This window comes from Bos taurus, chromosome 17, assembly GCF_002263795.3.
Source record: "Bos taurus isolate L1 Dominette 01449 registration number 42190680 breed Hereford chromosome 17, ARS-UCD2.0, whole genome shotgun sequence".
NCBI classification, from domain to species: domain Eukaryota; kingdom Metazoa; phylum Chordata; class Mammalia; order Artiodactyla; family Bovidae; genus Bos; species Bos taurus.
Window position 1 is genome coordinate 45,100,924 of NC_037344.1, and position 25,713 is coordinate 45,126,636.

A 25,713-nucleotide genomic window follows, 5' to 3' on the forward strand; every position below is an offset into this window, starting at 1 on the left:
AGTTTACGAGCAATTTTAACTGTGTGAACTTATCAGAACCCCCTCACTCAGTTTGAGTTTCTCTTGGAGCTACCCCACTACTCTTGAGGAAGTGGCGAACAGTTTTATGGTTACTCAATGATGCGCCCAAGGACACTGGGCCCCCTGGGGTGAGGGCAGACAGGGGAGCCACATCCAAGGTGAGCCATCCTCGGTCTGTCCCGTGCAGAAGTGGGGCAGGCAGCAGAGGTTCACCCACCCACCCTTCAGAGCCCGCGAAGACCTGCCAAGCACCTGCCTCTGCTCCAACTTGTCAAGCTTCCCAGTAGCTGGACCTTCAGTCTGCTTCCAGCACCAAGGTGCCCGAGTGACTCCTCCAACACTAGCAGTAACACAAACCTGTAAGGAGGAAGACCAAGGCCCCCACCCGGCCAGCAGACGGGCCTTCCTGGCTCTGTACCCTCCAGCCACCACACCAGCCTCAATACTGCCCCGTGGACACACCAGCAACTCTTTCAGCCTCTGCACCCACCACCCCACCTCCCCAAACCCCGCGCTCAGGTGGCCACGGCATTCTCAGGCCTCTGCGCAAAGGCCTTGCGAGGCACACGTACACAACGCCAATATGCCGCATCCGCATTCACTGTGCACCCCTGTGACTACGACAGTACCTGGAATGGGGCAGGCATTAGGTAAGCACCTACAGAATGAATAACTGAGTCACTTGTTTATTCAAATAATGAAATAAAATCCCCTATTTTTGGAAGTGTATGTTGCTTCCAATTTCACGCTATTATAAATATAATAAGAAACATTTTTTTCAACTAAACAAGAGAGGAAACATGGTAGCTTTTCTATCTTGAGATAATTAAAACCAATTTTAAAGTACTACACTGAACACTTTGTGGTACTGGGTCAAAAGCAAACCTATTAACACAAGAAAAAAAGGTCCCAAAGTTGATTCACTTGTATTAAATGTAAGCTTTCAAAACTAAGGGCAAGGCAGAATTATTCACCAAGGACGCTAAGGTAACTGTGTCAGAATCCAGAGGGGCCACAGAGGAAGAAACTACTCCTGGGCTGAAGGAACCTCTATCCAGCAACTCAGGATATCAACTCTTCCAGCTCAAGCAGTCCCGCCCTGCCTCTAAAGCGCTGACACACAGAAGGGTCCCTGGGAGTTGACTAAGTGCTGGAACACGTATGAGCTTCTGCTGCCCTCCATCATTCCACCCCAGGTGCCAGCAGACCCTTCCTTTGGGAGAGGAAACTCACAAGCCCCCGTCCTGGTTAGAGACATGGGCACAGACTCATTTGTAGCCCTGTGGTGAACAGTGCCAAGCTGAACTTCCGTGTGAGTTCAAAGAGCCAAGGGCTGAGGAAGTGGACATTTAGGGTAAAGGGCAAAGCCTCCTGTGGGGGCAGCAGACACCCCGACCCTCTGCTGCTGTGCAGATGCTGAACCCTCACAGGGCTCCAGGCTACTCCCATGGAACCCTCCTGGGAAAGAAGCCCTGTGGGTGACAGGATCCAGCAGAGAGACAGGAAGGCAGCGCTAGTGATCTTAGCAGGAGGGCCGCTCCCCAACCAGCCCAGGGGCAGACTGCAGGGAGCGCCCAGGCGAAAGGATTCACAGCAATGAGAAGTAGTACAGAGGCCCTGCTGCCCGCTCTGCCATCCACACGAGTGGGCAGCAGAACCCTGGAAGTCACAAAGCCTCAGCCACAGCCGGCTGGATCCTATGTTACATTAGACTTAGAGAACTTGTGAGTTACTCGATGTAGTATCTATTGTGAACAAGAGTTTTGTTGGCTCCAGAGATGAGTGCTTCTAAGCCCTGTTCCCTCAAGTCCTGGATCAGAGTGTAGAGCAGAAAAAAGGAACTGAGAAAAAAGGCCTCCCCCACAACCCTCAAGCTAGATGTACCACTCACGCTTCAGTCTCAGCAAATACAAACTATTTAAACAATGATAGGCTCTTACCTTCGTTACAGGCTAGGTGAGCAAAAAAGGCAATGATCTGCACTGTTTTCCCAAGCCCAGCTTCATCTGCCAATATGCCATTGAGATTCTTGCGGTAGAGCTTGGCCAGCCAGTCCAGGCCGATCTTCTGGTAATCCCTGAGGGCGCCATACAGCAGGGCCGGGGCGTTCAACTTCACCTGTGGGGCAGACGGGCCAACACACACATCTCAGGAGAACCATTACAATTCTTTCTCCAAAGTGAAGTCAGAGCAGTCACAGGATAAGCCTACTGGAAGGCCATAAAGGTGATTCACAGATAACAGAAAAGGAAAGGTCAGTGATTGTTTTTCCCGACAACTTCTGCCGCTGGGATGAAGAGCTGGTTTAGAAGGAGGAACCTTCCCCTCACAGGGATACCATCCCTCACAAAGGGCGCAGCCTCACCGCGGTGCTGATCCGAGCGCTGCCCTTGGGCAGGATGGCTTCAGCCACAGCGGTCACTTCCGCGATGTCCCTGGTATGAGGTTTCCCGACAATCACTCTCTCTGCAGCTTTAAACTGGTCCATGATGAAGAGCGAGTCGATGAGAACCACATCCTTCCGGCTCTCCCGGTCCCCTGGGCAGTCTTCCATGTCTGTGATCAACAGGAAAATGGGATTTGTGGGATCAGAGATGCTGTGATAGTATTATGAGCCCACTTAGCATGAAAAGAAAAAGAAATAAAAAAAAGAATGAAAAGAGAAGGAAAAGAAGAAAAAAGAGAAGAGAAAAAAGGAGTCGGCAGAACCCAAATACTTCAAATAGAGAACGAAGCAGCAAGTTTGTTTTAATCCACTTTTATACAGCTAACAATGCTCTCCAGATAAACAGGTACAAACTCTTACAGAGTCTGGAGGAGCACGCTGGAAGGCCACTGGGTGAAGCTGGAAAATGTCTGCACAGTGTTAGAGCTAGTACCACTCACAGACTCACGGCCTCTAAGGGTTCAGTAACTGCCCCTCTGCCATCAAGAAAGGAAGGATCAGAAGCATCTAAGTCTGGGCAAGGGGGCCAGCAGCCCCTCCTTAAGTCCAGCTGCAGCGAGGCGTCCAGAAGGCCCTTGTATCCCCACAGAACTCTTCTTGGCTCCTCCCTCGTCCACCACCCGCCACAGGCAGCCAAGTCTAACAACCAGAACAGGTGGGGTGAAAACAAGAAGTAGACTCTATGGGGCATAGTCTGTGAACCTGCTTGGAACAGTCAATAAAAGTCAGGTAAAGCCCTTAAAATGGGTGTGCTAAATTCAACAAGCATAGTGCAGCCTGGATAAACATGATAACATCTAGGTGACATACAATCTAGAGAAGACTGTTTCTACACTGTTCACAACTTGATCAAACGTTCTGATAACTATCCCAAGTTGACCAATAAAAATAAAAAGCACAGAATTTAATAACACTATCAATGTAAACTTTATATTAAATATATTTCAACTTTTTCTTTCATCAGACTGAAGTAAAGGTAATTCTTAAACTCTGTTTTAAGTGTCCTTCTTCTGTTTGGTATTTTGGCTTTTGTTTTCAAAGCTGAATTCTTCAAAGATGTCAAGACAGACCTTCTTCTTCACTTGTCTCCTCACTGTCAGGCTTAGGTTGGGGCCACTGGAAATTTGGCAGAAAGGCACCTTCATACAACTTCATCAAATCGATCAACGGTAATTCAGCTGGAAAGGATTGCAGCAAGAAAGATTATTTTACACAAACAGTGTCAGCTGGGAAGAAAGGCCCTTTGGGAGAAGGGCCCTTTCACACACAGTTGACCTTGAACACCTCAGGGGTTGGGGTGCTAACTCTGCAGAGGAAAATATGAGTATAACTTCCAGCCCTCCTTGTAAGAGGTTTCTTCACACCTGACCAACCATGGATCGCAGAGCATTGTAGTCTTTACTATTTACTACTGGAAAAAAAAAATCCACGTGTAAGTGGATCCACGCAATTCATACCTGTTGTTCAAGGCTCAACTGTATACTCCTTTCCCTGGCTTTAAAATAATTCCTTAGGAAAAGTGTGTATTTTCTAAAAGCACATTTATTTTAAAAAAGCTAATAATGATTGCCCATTACTGATACAAAGTATAAGACATTTTCTTTATAAAGTAAGGTAAGAATCTTTGAAATGAGAAACTCAACTTTTGTTCATAAAAGAATACTCCTAAAATAACCCAAATACAACCTAATAAATGTACATAAAACTTATAGATTAATAAATGAAAACATAAAAATATTACTAATGGAAATAATTGGTGGAGATGACACATAAAAATACAAAACATCAAATAAAAGTCACGAGTAAAAAATGTTCAAAAAGGATGATTAAAGATTATTAGCCTTTTTGTATAAAGAGCTCACCCTAATTGATCAAATAACGCAGCAAACTAAAGCCCCGGCCACAGTGGGCAAGGGATATGGAGCTGTCACACACAAAAAATAAAGGGCTCATGAAGTATTTAACTGAGCCTCTCCAGAAACCAGTGCACGATTGGTCCTCCATCACACCAGCAACCATCTTAAAAACTGTAATGCTGGACCAATATACAGAGTCAAATACTCTCAACACTGCAGGTGGTGGTATAAACAGGCTTATTTCTCTGGTAACCAGTATGAAAAGCTGAAGGGCTTTAAATGTCGTGCCCTCTAATGTCATTATTTCCCAATTCCATGGGTCTGTCTGGGGAAGTAACTGGAAACCAGGACTTCAGGTTCATGTTCAAACACAGTTCCACATGGTGTTACGATAAAACAAGGCAAAGAACACTGTGAGCTAGGTATCTGTGACACAGAAGCTTTTCTGAATATTTATTGTATGTCAATAAAATTGGTAGTCAAAATAAGAAATGCCACAGAGAAGTACCCCAAAAGAGCAGTAGGAAAGGCACTATCTGTTTAAGACTTAATATTCTAGTGACAGATTTGCTCACAATTTAAACTATTCATCACATGGGGCTGACAGGTAGATATGTGATAAAGCCAAGCAGAAGAAATTATGGAAGAGAGGTGGTAGGTACATGGGTGTTCATAATAAGGTTCTTTACTTCTCTGGTTTGTCTGAATGTTTTCGTAACGAAATACAAGGAAATGTGCATATACATCATATGATGGCTATCAAAGTAGGAACAAAAAAGGAGAAACAACTGAAAAACTACTTCATCAATTAGATAATTTAGTAAGGTGTCTTGGAACAAACTTAATTCATGGAATCAACAGCTTTCACACATAAAAACTAGCCTGAAGACATAATGGAAGAAAAAAATCCTACTCAGAAAGTATTTCTATACTTCTTTAGATAGAAAGTATTTTAAATACTTAGAATTAAAGTTTTAAAAAATTCACGTCTACATAAAGAAAGTGCTGAAAGTTTTGTGAAGGGCGTGAGAGGAGACTCAACCAGGAAGAGGCACCCTGTGGATGGATGAAGACACGCCCCCAGTGACACCATTCATGGCACTCACAGGCTGGTCAGCTTCCCCCAGTGGTCAGGGCTAACCAGGGTGACCACCAGATGGCTTGAAATGACAGTGAGTAGCTTATAAGGCTCCACTGTAGGAGACACAGACGCTCATGGACCACCTCCTCTGGGGAGACCAGCCTCCATTCCACCCTGTTCTGGGGACGCTAGAACAAACCCCCAGAGAAGTCCCAATGTGAGGGGACTGGGGCTCACCTGCCAACAGCCAGCCAGCTAGTTGTGGGTGGCCGGAGGGGCAGGGCACAGACCGGAAACTGGGCCTGCTGATGGCTGCATCCCCGCAGGACCCAAGCCAGAAGCACCCAGCTGCGCTGCTCCCAATTCCTGCACTACAGGAAGTGGTGGAAGAGCTAAAACTCCAAGTTAACACAGACTCTACCAAGTCAGGGATGCACACAAAAATGAGAAAGAATGAGAAAGGCCTACAAGAACATAAGATAAGGTGAAGCTCAAAGACTAAGAGGTGAAACAGAACACTGAATTTGAACCAGTCATGACCAACCACCACAAGTTACTGTCTTTCCAGGTGAAAATGCCCCTCTCAAGTCAAGAACAAATCAAAGGCCAGGGAATTCCCTGGTGGCCCAGTGGTCAGGACTCCACGCTTTCATTGCTGAGGGCCAGGGTTCAACCTCCAGTCAGGAAACCAAGATCCCACAAGTTGTCCAGTACAGCCAAAAACAACAAAGACAAGCCAAAGGTGTCCACCATCAACACTTTTGTTGCTACACTTTTTTGCAAGAATGGTAATAAAAGGATCAAGATTATAAAGAAAGAACGTTATTCTCTGGGGATGAAGAGGTTGTATACATACAAGCAACATGAGAATTCAGCAGTGTTGCTGGATTTAAGATCAACAAATAAAAATCAACTTCATTTCTTTACACCAGCAAAAAAATTAAAATGTAACCTTAAAAATACACCATTTTTTACAGCTTTAAAAAATATATTGCACCTAGAACTAAATCTAACAAAAATATACAACCAGAAAACATTAGTGGAAGCTATTTAAAGAGATCTATGTAAATGGAGAGACTATTTTGATCACAGTTTTAAAAAGCTCTTCATAGAGACATGGTTCTCACCAAACACCCACTAACTCAACTACATTTACACCAAAATCCCTAATTGGTTCTCTGAAACTTGATAAGTTGATTCTGAAATAAGCCCCAAATAGTCAAGGCTCTCCTCAAAGAAGAATGAGGCAGAAGGCCTGACCTAGCTAGACCTCAAGAATTATTATAGGGCTTCCCTGGTGGCACAGTGAATAAAAATCTGCCTGCCAAGGCAGGGGGCATGGGCCAGGAAGATTCCAGACGCTGCAGAGCAACTAAGCCCCTGGGCCACAACTACTGAACCTGAGCGCTAGAGCCCCTGCTCCGCAACAAGAGTGGCCATTGCAGTGAGAAGCCTGCACACCACAAAGGGCAGCCCTTGCTCGCTGCAACTTGAGAGAAGTCTGTGCGGTGATGAAGATGCAGCGCAAATAAAAATAATAAAAAAGTAATTTTAAAAAATAGTATTATATAAAAAAAGAATTACTATAAAGCAAGAACAATCAACAGAGTGTAGTATTGGTATAAACCGACTGATAAAACAATAAAGGTCCCAAAAAGAGCTGTGCGTATCAGGAAACCTAATATCTGAGTTGACACCGGGCATCACTGGGGAAGGATGGCTGTTTCAGATGGCACTGAGACAATCTGTAATCCATTGGCGGGGGCGGGGAGAAACACTGCACTCTTATTTCACACTAGAGACAAAATCAACTTGTGGTGAATGAAAAGACATCAGTATGAGCGCAAAAAAATTTTAGACAATACGGAAAGACATCCTTTTGATCTTGAGATTAAAAAAAGTTTTTTTAATCAACACTGACAAACTCAAATGCACTAAGATTAAGAACACTGATTTCTCAAAAGGCATCACAAAGAGAATGAAGACCCACCCCAAACCAACTGGAAAAAGGTCACTACGACAAACATCACTGACAAGGAAATGTGCCCAGAACTGGTGAAGAACACCCACCGTGAGTACAGGAAAGAAAATGCAAAACCAAGCTGGTAAAGATAGCGGTAAGAAGACACTGCACTTCGTGGGTAATGCTCCCCGCCACCACAGGATGACAAGAACAGGTGCTCCTGAGACGTGGGGCCTGAGACAACCGCTCTAACTCTGACGGGGCACCACCTCATGTGTGCATACCTCACAAGCCGACCCTGCTACTCCAAGCAGACGCTCCCGCACGTGCACACAGGAAACACTCGAATGATGCACACAGCACCGTCTATCAGGACAAATGCAGGGGAACCACCAACACCCCACCAACAGTACAACCTACAACCCGCGACACAGGCACACACCCAACACTTCAGCAGTGAGAATTAATGAACTTATAGCAACACAGGACCACAGGGGACAAAAATCGGCAACAGAACTGAGAAAAGCAAGCGGATGAGCCTCCAGAGTGGTTCTGTTTATACAAAGTTTCAACACACAAGCAAAGCTGTAGGTAGTTTAGGATTTACGTGCCTGGAAGGGGTAAAATGGAGCCAAAGAAATGATAAAGGCAAGTTTCAGGCTGGCAGTCACCCCTGGGAAAGGTTACCCCATACTCTATCCAACCCTGGGCAGTGTGGTTGGCTACAATGAACGCAATATATTTGGGCTTTTACACCTTACTCTTAAACGTTTATAATGGCTTAAATGCTCAATAGAGCACTTTCAGTAAGCTGCTCAGGCCTACCTTCTTTGGCTAGATTAGACAGCTCTGTTTGGTGATCCACAACCCCTTCATTCGCTTCTTCCTCTTCAATCGTCTCCTCCTCATCTTCCACTGAAATGTCATCACCAAATGTCAGAGAGAGAGACTCCACGTCAGCTTCTCTTCAGCTATTCATGAAACACTACAAGGCTCCAGAACTGTTTCACACAGCTATTACAGAAGTTAAAACTAAGTCCTAATTTCTCAGGTTGAATCTGGAAATGACAGTATATATTAAGTGAGCAAAAAACCAGGGACCATGCTTTATACTTTCTCTTCCTTTTCAGGGTGTGAAATAAAGCCTGGTTTTTCATCACATGACAGACCTTATTCAGGCCAAAATAGGAAGCGACGTGGAACTTCTTGTCCACCTGCAGAGCCCACTACAGAAAAATCCATGAGCGCTTTACATGGCGTCACTGCAAATTCACCATCGCCATTTTGGAGGCTCCAGCTGAAAATTCCTGGAGCTCAGCTCCTGTCCTGCACCCCTGCCCCGGAATCCTGGCAGAGAAAAGGCCACCAGCACCCAAGCGGAACTCCACCCACCCTCGGGCCACTGCTCCATCTGAACTGAGCCCTCACGACAGCAGGCCTTTCTTCCCGCTAACTCCTCAACACTAACCACCTCTCCTCCCTACAAACAAAAAGCATGCATGTGTGGTCATGCACGCATGTGCACACACACACACACACACACACACACACCATCCAACACACTCTCTCCTTCACAATCCAGCTCTTCACTTCTTCACTGCAAAATCCCCACCATCCACCAAGGCATCTGGCCCCCAAGAGCACAAGCCACTGAACCACTGACTCTTCCAGGCAGGGCCATACTCGACACCCTGGTGGCACTGAGCGAGCTCTCTAGCTGCGCTGTCAGAGAGCCCTCCCGACAGCCAAGAGCACCAGGAGGGGGACAGACCTTCATCATCAGTTAAAGACGTACTCGCTTTTCTTTTTCTTCCAGATATTCCCGAATCCTGAAATGCAGAACAAAAATCGTTAAGCGTGCGATCTGAAAACACAGAATGAGAAACCAAAGCAGAGATGTCTATTCAACATGCATTTAGAAGAGGTGGGAGAGGCCATGACAGGCGTGTCCACATCAGACACGGGAAAGGTGCGGAGGAGGCAGAGGAGGAGGGAGACTAAAGCCACACCTGCTGTGTTCAACGTGTCTCCCCAAACCACCAAAGTAACACCCAGATGAGCCTAAAGCTATGAGGAACTCGCTTTATGCCCAGGGGAGACTGATTTCATAACGCAAGAGAACATTACTCATGTCTACGAGTTTCTCCAGACACAAGTAACTCTACTTTGTCAGGCACTGTATTTCACTCACACCACTTCCATCCTCTCACGCAGTGACATGACAGTCCCAAACTTACCAGAAAGTTTTCCGGTAGTACATCAAGTCCCTTAGGTCTCAACTCTTTTCCTAAAGAGACAGGTAACATGATTCGTTTTCACTAGGGCTGTGAAGGAGGTGACGTTCCTCACACAACCAAGGGCATCTCTGCTGCGCCCCCTCCACGAGAGGAGAGGGCAGCAAGGGCGAGGCCCGCCTCCCCTCCAGGAACACAGGGCGGCACAGTGCCAGCCCCACCTCCACACACGCTCTCAGCTTTCAGCACCGATGCTTCTGCAGAAACCCAGTCTCCCATCTGGCAAAGTTTCTATTTCATGATTTGTATGATCTTAGAGATCCATGCCTTTCAGCAGGGACCACCTCTTTACCTCAGTTTCCTCATCAATAAAAGAGAGAAACTATCCCCTCCCCCAGTGAAAGCTACCCCCTGGGTGGCCAGTGACCAGGCAGCTACTGTGAAGCAACATGAGAGCAGTGAGACAGCTAGAGATGGGGGCCCCAGGGGTCAAAGCCAAGGGAGTTCACCTCACTGTCCTCAGTTCTGAGAGCCTGCCGAAGCTGACCTCCCCGTGGGCATGGACTCACACTAGCAAATCTCAAAAGAACTGAAATGCCAGGACCAGGCTGCTGAAGGAAGATCTCCCTGGGCAGGCTCCACAGGGGGCCACGATGTCACAGGGAGGTGATGAGCAGAGTCCAAGCAGACACAATCCACAAAAGGGAAGACTTTTTAAAAAGTAATCATACCTTTCCGGGAAACTTTCTGTAAATTTAAAGCCTTTTTCCTTTTTTCTTCTAATTCTACTTGTAGTTTTATTTCCACGACCTAAACGCAAACAGTTAAATAAATAAGCGTGCTATTAAGGATGTAAATTATAAAAGTTTCGTATATGAAAACATTAAAATTTGTAGACCAAAAGCCCAGCTGTCCAACCTCACTTCAGATTACAGCTGATGCTTGAACAACATGGGTTTGAGCTGTGCAGGTCACTGGTGCACACAGATGTTCTCCAGGGGTAAAGCCTACACAACCGCACACTCAGCGGCTGGCTGAACGTGACAACCGCACACTCGGCGGCTGGCTGAACGAGTAGCCATGGACCCGCGGACACAGAGGGCAGATGATGAGTTGTACGCAGACTTTCAATTGCATGCGGAGTTGGTGGCCTCACCCCCATGCTGTTCAGAGAGAAATGTTCAATTTGGTACTCTTTAATTACAATGTATCAGCTGCATCCTGCCCAAATTCTGTCAGAGGTTAAGATGAGAACTGTTACAGAAAGACAGACAGAGGAGCCATTCTGGAAGTATGAACCAGTCTTTAGTGACCTGCATGTGTGTGCTCAGTTGCTCAGTCAGGTCTGACTCTTTGCAACCCCTGGACTGTAGCCCACCAGGCTCCTCTGGCCATTGAAATTTCCAGGTAAGAATACTGGAGTGGGTTGCCATTTCCTACTCCAGATCTTCCCGACCACAGGTCAAACCCATGTCTCTTGCATCTCCTGCATTGGCAGGGGGAGTCTTTACCATTATGCTGCCTGGGAAGCCCTTTAGTGACCTGCAACAGAGGTCTGTCTGAAGGGCCCCTCACGGAGGCTCACAGACATCACACAACGTGCAGATCGTGGCCAATGGGGATTTTGATGCACAAACAGAAACAGAGAGGGAGAACCAGGTATCTTAATAAGCCAACAGTCCAGAGGTGCCACAGCAGTGCAGGGACCTCGCCTTTCTAAATGACACTTGGGGCTCTACCTGTGGGATTTCTCCAGCACAGAGTCAGGCATGGTTCAGAAGCCTGCCTTGTCAACTCTGACACAGTCTATGATTCCAAGACCCCATCAAAATTTCAGAATTTACCTGTTCAATATTTGACCAAAAGTACTCTATTTCTCTAGCAGTTGACGCAGCTATTCGCCTCAATCGGTTCTGTTCTTCTTTCTTCCCCCTTTCCTCCCGAAGCTTCTTCTCTTCATGATGACGAGCTACAGTTCTGACAAGCTAGTAAACAGAAGTTCAACAACTGTATGTTGTGCCCTGTGTCATGCCATCAGAAAAAAAGATGTGCTAAATTTTCTTAAAATCTTCTCAGCGCATAACTGCATGTAATTCACAGAGAGACGCATCCTCACCTGCACGCACAGCAGAGGAGAAAAGCTTACTCCAGCAAAAATGACTGCCAATGTGCTGCTTAACTGTCCTACAAGTGTTATTTTTACCAAGGACACATATTTTTCTCTAAAATGGAGTATGATACTGTTATTTTCTGAAATACCAAAGAACCTGATTTAAGACCCTTTAGATTCACACCCTGCTGTTATCCTCATGGACTCAGCTTCTCTCTACCAAAACTATGTGGGGAAAGCAGGGGTAAGAATTTAGAGGAGGGATGTGGACAGTCTGGCACACAAGACCAATCTCAGTCCTGAAAGTATACGAAATATGAATCTAATCCAGAGGAAGAGACACACAGCAGTGGAGGGAGAAGCACCTGGCCTGGAGCTACACACAGGCACACAAGGACAGCTGCTCTGCGCTCTGGGACCTAAGAGCCCTAGAAACTTGCCACCTTCTACATTGCGAGCATCAGCAGTAACACCTCCCAGAGGTTCTCCCCCAGGCTGCGTGCCTGCTTTAGGAACAGAGAGAGGGAAATGAAGTCTGAGGCAGAAATGGAGAGAAGCTGGATGGACAGACTAGGCAGCACGGAGCAGGCAGCCTGCCAGCAGCCCTAAGGCCAGGCATGAGTGCCTGAGCTGCCCTCCAGCCAGCTGGCCTCTTCCCCCTCCTACTCTCAAGCCTGGATCTGGGGAGCTGAAGGCACCCTCATGCCAATTGTCAGGTGAAACTGGCCAGAAAAGAAACTAGATGCCAGGACAGAACTGCAGCAGAGGAGCCGGGTCTGTTTCCAGCAGTCCATGCTGGAGCCCTGAGGACAATCCTCAGAAAGGAATGGCAGAGCAGGTACTCTCTAAACAACAGGATATTCTTCATCCACATCATGAGTCAAGAAACCCTTTAGAGACTGGGGCTGGGAGACCTGCCATGTACAGCACGTTCCGTCCGTAACACCTCCCAAGGCTGCCTGAGAACTGTGACTGCCTGTGTCCCAAACCTACCTTCTTAGCAGCGGCCACCTTCCACCTCCTCTCCTGGGCGAAGTCCGTGGCCATCCACTGCATCTCCTCCAGCAGGTAGTCCCAGTGCGATTTGGGCCGTGGGGCCTCCTGAAGTTTGGGCAGCCGTCGGAGGGACCACAGGCCTTCCTTCCTTAAATCCGCTATGCGCTGATGGATCTGGTTTTCCTGCAAGGAGCATCCAGCACACAGTTGAGGTGTGTACCACTAATTCACACTGAATCTACAATCCTGCCCCATCCCACACACATGGGGCCGAGTGCCCAGACCAACACTCACAGCAGAGCACTTACACGTAACTGCTTAGTCACCCAACAAACAGTAAGCACCAACTAAGTGCAGCCTGCAACCTGCACTGGCCTGGGCAGGCTCCAGCTGGCTCTGAGCGCTCAGTCAGCACCCCACGTCTTGCCCACTCCCCACACCCAAACTGTTGACACCGGCACAGAAAAGACCTTCTCCACACCAGACTACCTGCAGCAGGACAGGGCCCACCATGCAGTTGATATCTTGGTTTCTCCTGATCACATACCTCCATCAGTCATCCTGACCATCAGGGGCTTCGTTTTAAACTACTGCCCCCTTAGAAAGTAAAATCAAATGCATTCTACCAGCTGGGCTCCACACTGCAATCTTCCCAGGCACTTACCAAGGCTATTTGTTCTGCCAGCTTATCCTGAGAACTGTCCTGGGGCGGGGCAGCATTCTGAGCTGGGCTCTGTGGTTTTGGGGGTGCCGACACGGCTGCCCCCGGGGCGCGGGCGGTGACTGGAGACAGTGACTTGTTGGTTGCCAAGGAGGGTCTATTCACCGGGGAGGCGCGTGCAGGTGAAGGTCCCAGGCCTGAGCCACTGGCGGGGGCAACAGTCGAGGTAGTGGAGGTGGAGGGCGGGGGCCGCAGGCAGGACTGGGTGGGGTCCACGGGCGGTCTGGTCGGTGCCACCGTCTAGCAGGGGAAACAGGGCTCAGTACTGCACCCGGAACCCACAGGCCAGCAGAGAGGCACACACCAATGCACCCTCTTCCCCGCCACGAAACCAATCACAAAGCCCATCCGCAGACCACGATAACAGGCAAACTAAGCCATGTCCACAGAAAAGAAGTCCTGTTTGTCCACAAAACCACATTAAGGGCTCACTGTAAACTGTGCTTTCACATAATGTCTTATCTAAGTTTTTTTTACCTTTTTCCAGCTTTTACTGCTTTTTTTCAAATAATTTTTTAGAATTTTTAATTGTATATAGTTCTCCTTAATTGAAAAATATCAAATTCTGAAGGGCAAATACAAATTCTTATGGTAGGCAAGCTGTAAGGTTAGGGGCCCTCCTCAGTCCTGGCTTGAGAGTCAAGCTTGTAAAGCTGAGAACTCACCTCCCTCCCTGGACTGCAGTTAAATTCACACAGGAACTCTGTCGGGAGCAAGCGGGGGTGCAGAGAGCAGGGAAGGCAAGTTACTGCCCCACTAAGAGGGCTGGGGACAGAGAGGTGCAAACACAGCACGTTTATAACCTGCAGTGTGGAGAGGGCACCACAGCCAAGGATGGGCCTCTCACAACCTGCAGCTTCTCTCTGCACATCTACGGAAATGTCCTCCACCAGCCACAGACTCGGAAAGTTCTACTGGCTGCGGCCACACATCTGTGGGCCCTGGGGCTGCTCTCACCTTCCAGGGCAGAGCTGAGTGGCCCAAGAGAAACCACACGGCCCACAAAGCCTGGAATACCATCATGCTTCCTCTCTGTGGCCCTTCACAGAAGAAGTCTGTAGGTCCCTCCCAACCTGGAAGGAACGGAACTCAATGGCTTCTGTAAGAACTCCTCTAAAATCACATCCCACAGCACATGTGGTCAAGCAGGGCAGGAAACAAACCCAAGAAAGACATCAGTGCTGCATGAAGTTGGTACCGGGCTCAACAACCGTGTCCAAAACAGAAAGACTCATCTCCACGCAAACCTCCAGCCTGCCTGGGGAGAGGCTCAGCCACCCTGGTGGGAGAAGGGGGTTCCTTCTCAAGGCACACAGAAGGCTCCGTAGTCAATGCCGGGAGCCAGTCACAGCCCCTGCAGCGCTGGCTGGCCACCCTGGCCATGTAATCCAGGCTTTCTGTCCTCAATCTTCTCATGGCTAATGAGGACAATAATAAAGACTCTACCACAGCAGTTGCCAGGTGGAGGAAAGCAGGTGACGCCGTGCCGTGCCGCGCCCCGCACCTGCAGGCAATGGGAGGCACCACCACCCTGTGGGAGAGCAAGCGTCTCCAATCACCAGAACTCGAGCTCCAAGTCCAGCGGGGAAGTCTCCTCATTAACCAGTTGGGGGCGGGGTGGTTTTCCTGTGCAGCTGACTACACGCAGCTAAGATAAGCCTCTGAAAACACTCCCTCCTGCCCCTTCTGGGGCCCCAGGCCCACACTTTTTGGCCTCACTGCTCGTCAGGGACCCCACACGGTTCATTGTACACATTTCACAAAGGCATCTGGGTGAAGCAAATTAGTGAAGGAAACATGTATCAAGCCTGGAAATCTATGCCATGCCCACCACTTATGGAACCAGCGTCCAAGGGGAGGCACCTGGGGACAGAGCCTGGTGGACGGTCAGGAGCTGCAGTGACATACTGTGACCCAGCATATCAGGTGGGACAAGGGTCATGGAGCCCTGTACTCACCTCTCGGTAGAGAGAGCAGCAGGAAGAATTGAGTCATTTTCTGACATTTTAATAACAATGACTAGGACTGCAGAACCAAACAAAATTATGTTGCAACTAGTGAATTAACTGCTCCACAGTGGAGAGTAAGCTGCTAGGAGAGGGTGAGTTATCTGGCCACGCACCGTCCCATCCAACAAACCACCTGTCTTTTCTTCCCCCTCTAACCTGGGGAACAGCAAGGGCCCGCAGTACCTGTGGTTGGGCCGGGAGTGGAGGGGCCTGCATCTGCGCCTTCCCGGGCATCGGGATGTGGAGGGTGGGTGGCGTGGGCTGCGGGGGAGCTGTGGGGAGTGGGCCGGGTGGGGGCGCGGGGGCCGGAGCGTTGGGCGGCTGCGTCTTCACGGGGACTGGGAGCTGGGTCTGGGGCTCCGCCATCTGCGGCTGTGGGGGGAACTGCAGAGCGGGGGGCAGTGGTGCGGCAGGGAGGCCAGCCTGGGGCAGCCTGCTGGGCAGCTGCGGCGGAGGCGTGTGCAGGCTGGCGGCGTTCTGCACCGGGGGCCCAGTAGAGGGGTCGTACTGCTGCTGGCTCTGCTTCTGGCCGGCGAGCTGGGTGGCCTGCGGGGCAGGAGGCATTCCCCCTGCAAGAAAGGGAAGACCCAGCAGCCCTGACTCTGGGGCTCGATTCCACCTCCCAGCATTGTCACAGACCCTGCGCTGACAGCACCACACACTCAGAGGGGAAATTTAACTGGCGGGAAACCTGTGTGTATTAGGTCTAACGTGATAAATGAGCACACAAACAAGAAAGAAAGGCACTCGGCCTTTGCAAGTTAGCACCAAGCAGAGCAGGCACAGACTAACCGCAGGGTCCCTACCACAGCAGCAAGTCAGAAAATACACAGGAGGGAAAACCAGAGAGAAGCTGAGGACAGTGGGGCGTGCGGCTCCGCTAAGGTGACAAGAGCTAGTCTCCAGTGGTTTCTTCATGCTGTGTTAAGTGGGACTCAGAGGAACATCCCAGCGGCAGAAACCACCGGGATATGCTATCTGGACTGCACACGTCCAGCCTGGTGCTGCTTCCCTAAGCCCTCTCTGCACTCCCTTTTTCTGAACTAGAGAGCTGGTTCTGGTGCTGGGTCTTACCTTGAACTGTCGGCATTAACTGCTGGAGAGGAACTCCTGTATTCACCCCTGGGTGCTGGAAAACTACCCCTTGGTGACCCACTTCAAGTCGAGGTCTCTTAGACTGCTCTAGAATAATTTTCAGAAAAGGTGCAGTTTGATGTAAAAAATAACCACAAAAGTAGTAGAAAAAACATGTCTAAGTGTTTTTATCATCTTTGAACAGAGAGGCCTTTCTATGCATGAACCAAAATGCAGAAGCCATAAAAGGTTGATAAATACACTTTCTTTCTGTTAAAAACTTGTAAATATAAAGAATAGCATCATAAAAAGGCAAAGGATAAGCGTCAACCTAAGAGACAATATCTGCAACATACACGATGGGCAACATTCAGAAAGCTCTTACAAATTAATATGAAAAGGCTCAACAACCAGACAGACGAAATGGGCAAAGAACACAAACAGCTAGCAGAGGGACACATTCACAAATGGTTAAAAATGTGAAGAGATACTACAACCTTACCGAAATGAAAGAAATCCACTTCAAAACAAACATTTCATTTTTCACCCGCAAGATTGACAAAGATTAAAAGATAGGTCATACTTAATAACATGGCCAAAATTTGAGAGAACCAGAAACTGCTAATGGGGCAAAAACTGGCCCTATCCTTTTGGAGGGCAACCTAGCACCACTAACCCTTCACTATGCACACACTCTGATCAGCAGTCTCATTCTTGGAGAGCTGCTTTTATAAACATGCACAGACATGTAGGAAAAAATGTGAAACTAAAGGTTTAATCCTATTTTTATTATAACAGAAAAAAGGTAACACTAACAAATGAATGCTAACATTATTCTTTAATGAATAAAGGAAATATCCATGCACCGGGTGCAATGCTTTGCAGCCATCAAAAAGAATGAGATCCATGACTGGGAAACGTAACCTAGTCATTTAATATTAAAGGCGTAACAGTGCATATAGGATTGCATTTTAATTTTTTCAGAATGACACACCTGAAGCAATGCTTATCTGGGAAAATGAACACATGCAGCCAGCTGTGTGGCTAGGGAATGGAGAAGGAATACCAAATCAGAGGTGAGCTCAAACTATATCCTGCTGAATTGTTTGAATCTTTTACACAAAATGTGTATTAAGTTTCTAAGCTGGAGAAAAAATCCAGTTTGAAAAAATAAATGACAATTTGAAAAGGCAGATGGCTTTACACTTGAGGACATGAGCCTATAAATGCACATAGAAAATGAAACTGGAATATACCTAGTCAACTAATAAACTTCTAACTTCAGTACACATAAACATGCACAAGAATATTTTGTTGATTACTACCCAAAGAAAAATTAACTTTCGAAGTAGAAACAAACCAGAACTAAATTCTTTTAAGGGCCACGCTTCAGAAACAGGTGGCCACTACACTGGAACTCCCAAACTAAGAAGCCAACTGGCTCTGTTGGCCCCTGAGCCTGTGCTCCATGACATACCTGCCGGGGGTCCCGCCTGCTGTCTCTTAAAGGGATCCGTTTCAATCGCACTTCCAGCTGCTGCCACCAGGGTCCCTGCAAGGGCTTGCTGCTGGGGATAAAAAAAAAACAAAAACAAAAACAAAAAACAAAAAAAACTGAGATTTTCATAAATTAAGTGCATCACAAGAATGAATGTAAACTAAAACTGTCATAATCACCCCAAACACTGACTCCATTCATTTTTGAGAAATGTTATCTACCCAACATATTGTAAAAAAAATAATTTAAGTTCTAACTTACCTCTGGAGAATAAAAAAGGACTTGCATTCTGGTTTTAAATGGAATTTCAGATCAATGTGACTCTAGAGTCTTTCAGAAACGAACTGGCTTTGTACACAGAGTGACAGCAGACTCTAATGCAGGAAATCTTAGTTTTGCCTAGGACTACAGCTTAGCCTCCCTAATTATTACACTACCTGTCGTCACATAGCCCGCCAAAATCACAAAGCTGAATGATAAGAAGAAAGGTTGAAACTGTCTTCCTACTGGAAAATGGCACTAAAACTCCAATTAATAACAATCTAACTTCAAAATGGTACTGCAATTAGCACCCTACTTGATATATAGCTGTGTGAAATATATATAGGTTATTTAAAATGTTCTAATGAAAAGCTACCATCAAAGACAGAAACTGGGCACCCTACACCTTTGACATCTCTGTACCATCTTGCAGAGATACTGAATGCTAAAAATGAGGTTAACAGTTGCTAATTATTTTTAAATAATTAAACTATATCTACTCTACTTATCAAGGCATTTTAAATGCAAGTTATAGATGTCTGAACAAAGTACCTGCCTGTGAGAGCGGTTGTTGATCCTTGACATCTAGGAATGGGTACTACACCACCAGGACCAGCCATGCAGCAGGTGTTGCCTCACATGGTACAGGGACTCAGTAATGAAAAGGCAAAGCAAGCACTCCACCCCACCCCTGTTTACATGTAACAAAGATGGGGGGAGGAAGGGAGGGAGAAGGAGAGAAAAGAATGATATAAAAAAACAGACAATATGTGAACAGTGGTTATCTTTGGGGATAAGATTATAATCAATTTATAATTTGTGTGTGTGCACTTTTTCTAAATTTTCCAAATGTTTTACAATGAAAATGTATTACTTCTGTAAGCAAAAAGAGGGTGTTTTGTTTTGTTTTCAATAAAAGAAACTGGTACAGGGTTCTGTGTTCAGTAATGGCCAAGAACTTCCCATTGGGCCAAACACATTAACTCTAAAAGAAATATAAAAAATGTGAAAAGGTGTGCAGATACAGGATGGAACTCGATACTTGCACGGAGGAACTGGAACTATCAATAGCAGAGGTTTCTGGGCTTATGGCATTTGGCACAAGGCAGGCCTCAGACCCAGAGACAGAGGGCCTCACTGGCTTGAAGACCACTAGGCTGGAGAACAGGAGACCACAGCAGAAGTGAGTGAGGGGGAATCACCACAAGGGGCAGCTGGAGCCTGATCTCTGGCTGCCTCCTAAACCACACTCGTGCCAAGGCTCCAAGCACAGGCCAGCATAACTACACTGAGATCTCAGGAGACAGGGTTCACTGTCTCAGTTCAATCACGTTAACTAAATGTGAAAGCAAAACCATCAATACTCTTCAGAAGAATATTATATTAACAGAACTCAGAGTCTCTGCAACCTATTATTCACAACACCCATGATCCAATTCAAAATTACTTCAAAACACAAAGAGACAAAACATGAATCATACTCAGAAAACAAATCGATGGACACCAACCCCTAGACAATTCACGTGCTGGAATTAGCAGCAGGGATTTCATAGCAGCTTTTAATAAGTATGTCCAAGGACATAAAAGTATGTTTTTACGAAGGATGAGAGGCTATCTTCACAGAAAAAAAAATAATTATTAAAAAATAGAACCAATCTGAAAAAGAATATATATATCATTTTACACCAGAAACACTGTAAATAAATTAATTTCAGCAAAAAAATAAAAAGAGAACCAAACAGAGATTTTAGAACTGAAAAAGTGTCTGAAATTTAAAAAATTCATTCGATAGGCTGAACAGTAGAGTGGGGATGCAGAGGTCAGTGAACTGTAAACAGATTCTTGAGAGAAGAACTAGAAAAGGACTGGACTTCAGGACTCACCACAGGGTGTGGACACCAGAGCAGCACAATGCTGCTGAAGGATGGGTGACAGGTAAAAACTGAGCAGAGAGCCCAGAGGGGGACTCAGACGCACACAACCCTGTCAGTTCCTGAAGACTCCAAAGCAACATAAACCCAATGAGAAGTCTTTACAACCAAATGAGCTACAAGACTGGACATTCATATGAAGAAGCTGACAAATTACACTTCATTAAACATAAAAGACTACGTCATCAAAGACACTTGTCTTGGCCTAATTCCTGATAGCCACTGTTTCTTGGTTTTCAGAATGATTTTTAATTTCCTCTTATACGTCTTCATGACTATTTTAATGGGAAAGACACTGCTGTCTTTAAAATACCAATTTGATTTTAAATAACAATCATATATTAGAACTCTTTTAAAAAATTAAAAAAAAAATACTTATGGGGGAGAATAAAAAAGAACAGTTGAAGGAACTGGGGATGTAGCTGTCAGAAAAGAAAAGCAGACTTATGTTACTCTGGAGGAAGAAATTAAGACCAACTGCTGTATTAACAACCAGCTGGTTACCAATGGGTAAATTTCTATCCAATTTAAACAACACATGTAAGCTGAGTGGCACCATGGGGACTATAGGGCTGGGTGAAAGAAAAGGACATGGTCAGTGAGATGATGACCTTCCTAAGTGCCTGAAAAAGAAAAGAACTACTTGTAAGTAGACAGGACTTTGTCTCTCAATTCAAGATTCTAAAAAGAAGTCTCCCCAAGGTTATTCTTCAGTAAGGATAAAGGAGAGGAAAGCACAAACAAATCACTCATGCCTTCTTTCTGCAAGTATGTCTATTAAATCAAGTTAAGCTACCACTTTATAACTATAAACTTTTAACTATACACATAAAAACATGAACACACATATAAAAATAAAAAAATCAATAGTTGGGGGATAATTAGAAATTTAGGATTAAAATATACACACTACTCTATATAAAACAGATAACCAACCAGGACCTAGTGTACAGCACAGGGAACTATATTTTTAATGTCTTGTAATAATTTATAATGGAAGAAAATGTAAAAAAAAAAAAACCAAATATCTATATACATCTATATATACATGTGTATATAACTGAAATCAGTTTATCAACTATTTTTCAATAAAATTTTTCTAAATGGAAAAAAAATCAATAGTTGAGATAAGGTTACAGAACTCTATTATTCATTTCCTTTAACATTATAATCACTGACAAATAATCTCCAATTAGAATTTCTTTAAGATCTAAATAACTGTAATAAAAACCATCTGGGGGAATTCCCTGGCAGTACAGTGGTTATGACTCGTCGCTTTCACTGTCATGGGGCCAGGTTTTCACTGGTCAGGGAACTAAGATCTTGCAAGCTGCATGGTGAAGCCAAAAAGAAAAAATACTACCTCAAAATCTTTGAGAAGCAAACAGAAATTAATATATATTAACATAAACAGTTCTGAACTGGGACTTCCCCAAAAGTTACCAGAGAATTTAAATCGTGGGATATGAATGTTCACTGAACACTGTTTTTCTCTATTTGAAATTTTTCATAATAAAACGCTAAGTAGAAAGACTTATAAGTTTACAAAGTAATAACACCCATGTACTGATCCTGAGGCTTCATGCCCTGGAGACCTGGTGCACTATGAAAGGATCCCCTGGCCCACCAGGTACTGGCCACCTGATCCACGGGTGACCGTTTCCTCCTGGTGCCAAAACCCACAGGCCACGTTCCACTCCATGCTGCGTTTGGTTTTGCTTCCTTGTTTAGTCGCCTACTCGTGTCTGACTCTTGGCGGCCCCATGGACGGCAGCAGGCCAGGCTTTCCGGTCCTTCACTACCTCCCAGAGTTTGCTCAAACTCATGTCCACTGAATCAGTGAAACTCTCTAACCATCTCATCACCTGCCGTCCCCTTCTCCTTCTGCCTTCGATCTTTCCCAGCATCAGGGTCTCTTCCAATGAGTCAGCTCTTGCATCAAGTGGCCAAAGTATTGGTGCTTCAGCTTCAGCATTAGGCTTTACAATGAATATTCAGAGTTGATATCCTTTAGGATTGACTGCTTTGATCTCCTTGCAATCCAAAGGACTCTCAAGAATTTTCTCCAGCATCACAATTCAAAAGCAGCAATTGTTCAGTGTTCAACCTTCTTTATGGTCCAACTTTCATATCCACACCTGACTACTGGAAAAACCACAGCTCTGACTATATAGACTTTTGTTGGCAAAGTGATGTGTCTATTTTTTAATACACTGTCTAGGTTTTTCATAGCTTTCCTTCCAAGAAGCAAGTGTCTTAATTTCATGGCTGCAGTCACCGTCCACAGTGATTCTGGAACCCAAGAAAATAAAATCTGTCACTGTTTCCACTTCTTCCCCTTCTATTTGCCATGAAGTGATGGGACCAGATGCCATGATCTTAAGTTTCTGAATGTAGAGTTTTAAGCCAGCTTTTGCACTCTCTCTTTCACCCTCATCAAGAGGCTCTTTAGTTGCTCTTCACTTTCTGCCATTAAAGTGGTATCATCTGCATATCTGAGGTTGTTGATATTTCTCCCAGCAATCTTGACTCCAACTTGTGATTCATTCAGACTGGCCAGCATTTCGCATGATGTACTTGATGTACTGTGTATTTAAGTTAAATAAGCAAGGTGACAATATACAGCCTTGACATACTCCTTTCCCAATTTTGAACCAGTCTGTTGTTTCATGTCCAGTTCTAATTGTTGCTTTTTGACCTGCATACAGGTCAAGAAGGTTCCCTGGTGGCTCAGATGGTAAAGAATCCACCTGCAATGCAGGACACCTGGGTTTGATCCCTGGGTTGGGAATCTACCCTGAAGAAGGGAATGGCTACCCACTCCAGTATTCTCACCTTGAGAATTCCACGGACACAGGAGCCTGGCGGGCTACACAGTCCATGGGGTGACAAAGAATGGCACGCGACTGAGTGACTAACACTTTGCTTCCTACTGAACTTTAACTGAAGAACGCTGCCCTTGGGCTCTCCTGTAGCCCCTTCTGCTCCACATGGTGCTGCTGAGGCCCACCCACACCCACTCACTCATTTTTACCACTGATTACTCATACAGAACATATGAGTGTGCACAACCAATTGATCTGTTCTGCTGTGGTGGACATTTTGCTTCTTTCCAGTTTGGGGTTATCATAAACAATGCTGCTGGGAACATTATTAGATATGTTTTCCAGCTCACAAACACAAGAGTATCCTTAGAGTACGCTGTTTGGGTCAAAGGGCCTGCCCACGTTCACCTTCTCCAGATCGTGTGAAATGTTTTCACGCTACACTCCCATCAAAAGTGAATAAGAAGGGACTTTTCTGGTAGTCCAGTGGTTAAGACTCCGTGCTCCCAATGCAGGGGGCCTGGGTTCAATCCCTGGTCAGGGAACTAGATCCCACATGGTGCAACTAAGACCAGCTGTAGCCAAATAAATAAATATTTAAAAAAAAAAAAAAAGGTGGATGAGAGGACGTCCCTGGTAGTCCAGTGGTTAAGAATCCACCTGCCAACCCAGGGGACACAAGTTTGATCCCTGACCCAGGAAGATTCCACATGCCGTGTACCACAACAACCGAGGCCACACTCTAGAGCCCATCAATGGCAACTGCTGGAGCCCCCGCACCTAGAGACTTGCCCTGCAACAAGAAAGCCAAGGCAATGAGGAGCCCTCACAACACAACTAGAGAGTGGCCCCAATCCCCACTTGCCACAACTAGAGAAAGCCTGTGCAGCAACAGAGACCCAGTGCAGCTAAAAATAAATAAATACAAATAAGCAAATAAACAAATAATTTTGTTTAAGTGGAAGAGACTTCCACAAACCTAAATCAACAGATTCTGTCCAATTTTAATCCGGCAATCTGGTTAGTATAATAGTAAATTGGAGGGTTTAATTTATGTCATTGTGGAGATCATGCACCTAGGTTTACGGGTACTCTCTGCCTTTCACTGTCCCACTGTCCTTACAAAAATATTTATCAATGTGGTTTATAAATGCATTGATATATTACATTCTTCTAAGCACTAATAGGAAAGACGTTTCACTGATAAATTTTCTGACAATTTCCAATTTAGAAAATGTATCACATTCATTACCACAAGCACTTAAATACTGGGTTCAAATGATTATTCCCCACTAAATGGAACCAGGTTCCTTACAGAAATGACTGATTCCTGGACTGAATCAAAGCATATGGAAGACAAACTTTCAATATTTTGTGCCAGAAGGTAAGGAAGTACTCAGAGAGTGACAGGGATGTGTCAAAAGTATATAGAGCCTGTCTGAAAGGGCTCTCATTGGTCAAATTACAGAGAAACTGAATATCAAAATAAACAGTAAGAGGGATTACCCTGGTGGTCCAGTGGTTAAGAATCCGCCTTGCAATACCAGGGGCATGCATGCACGCTACGTTGCTTTAGTCATATCCAGCTCTGCGCAACCTTATAGACTGCGGCCCGCTTGGCTCAGTTGTTGTGGCAAGCAGTGGTCGGGGGCACTCTCTAGTTGTGTTGAGAGGGCTCCTCATTGCATTGGCTTGTCTTATTGCACGGCACAGGCTCTAGGTGCGGGGGCTCCAGTAGTTGCCACTGATGGGCTCTAGAGCATGGCCTCGCTTGCTGCGGTACAGGCAAGAATACTGGAGTGGATTGCCATGCCTTCCTTCAGGTGATCGTCCCGACCCAGGGATCGAATCTGAGTCTCCCATGTCTAATCTGCATTGGCAGGTGGGTTCTTTACCATTAGCACCACCAGGGTCGCAGGTTCAATCCCTGGTTGGGGAACTAAGATCCCACATGCTTCAGAGTAATTAAGCCTGTGTGCTCCAACTAGAGTGCATGCACAGCAACAAAAGATCCTATATGATGCAGCAAAGATCCCTCATGCTGCAACTAACACCCAGTGCAGTCAAAATACACCTTAAAGATAAATCAACAGTAGTAGTAGAATAAACAGGAATAAAATGGGCTGGGAGCTGGGTAGCAGATGGCTGGCAGGGACATGAGAAGACTTGATGGAAGTGAACATCTCAATATATGCATGGGTTACATGGTCACTTGTCAAACTCAACAAACTGTAACACTTGAGATCTGTGTAGTCCCTGCTTACAAATTATACCTTAATGTGATATAATTCATCATTTCTACACCAAAAAAGAAACATCACATGATTAGGTAACTAGATGCAGAAACAGTATTTGACAAAATTCAACATCCATTCATGACAAATACTAGGAAAAAAGGAATTTCGTTAACTTGATAATGGATAGTTACAAAATCTATGGCTAACATCATACTTAGTGGTGAAAGACTAAATGCTTTCCTCCTAAGATCAACATGGTAAGAATGTCTGTTCTTACCAATCCTATTCAGCCTCACAGTGGAAGTCCATGCTAGTGCAACATGGCAAGAAAAAGAAAAAAAAAAAAAAAAAGGCATATAAACAGGAAAACATAAATCTTACTTTCTTTGCAAACATGATTTCTCTAGGTAGAAAATTCCATGGGATCTACAAAAAAGCTCCTAAAACTAA

The 25,713-nt window shown here is 45.6% G+C and overlaps 1 protein-coding gene across 1 annotated transcript in view; it reads right to left on the reverse strand.

Moving 5' to 3' along the window:
- EP400 (E1A binding protein p400) overlaps window positions 1-25,713 on the reverse strand; it is an 88,155-nt gene that overhangs the window by 54,978 nt on the left and 7,464 nt on the right. Inside the window, 13 exon segments of the mRNA NM_001206859.1 lie at window positions 1,962-2,139; window positions 2,387-2,577; window positions 3,538-3,645; window positions 8,193-8,282; window positions 9,139-9,196; window positions 9,605-9,654; window positions 10,333-10,411; window positions 11,446-11,586; window positions 12,705-12,890; window positions 13,372-13,668; window positions 15,621-16,006; window positions 16,512-16,619; window positions 17,989-18,076. Of these exon segments, the coding sequence (NP_001193788.1) occupies window positions 1,962-2,139; window positions 2,387-2,577; window positions 3,538-3,645; window positions 8,193-8,282; window positions 9,139-9,196; window positions 9,605-9,654; window positions 10,333-10,411; window positions 11,446-11,586; window positions 12,705-12,890; window positions 13,372-13,668; window positions 15,621-16,006; window positions 16,512-16,619; window positions 17,989-18,076 (1,960 nt within the window).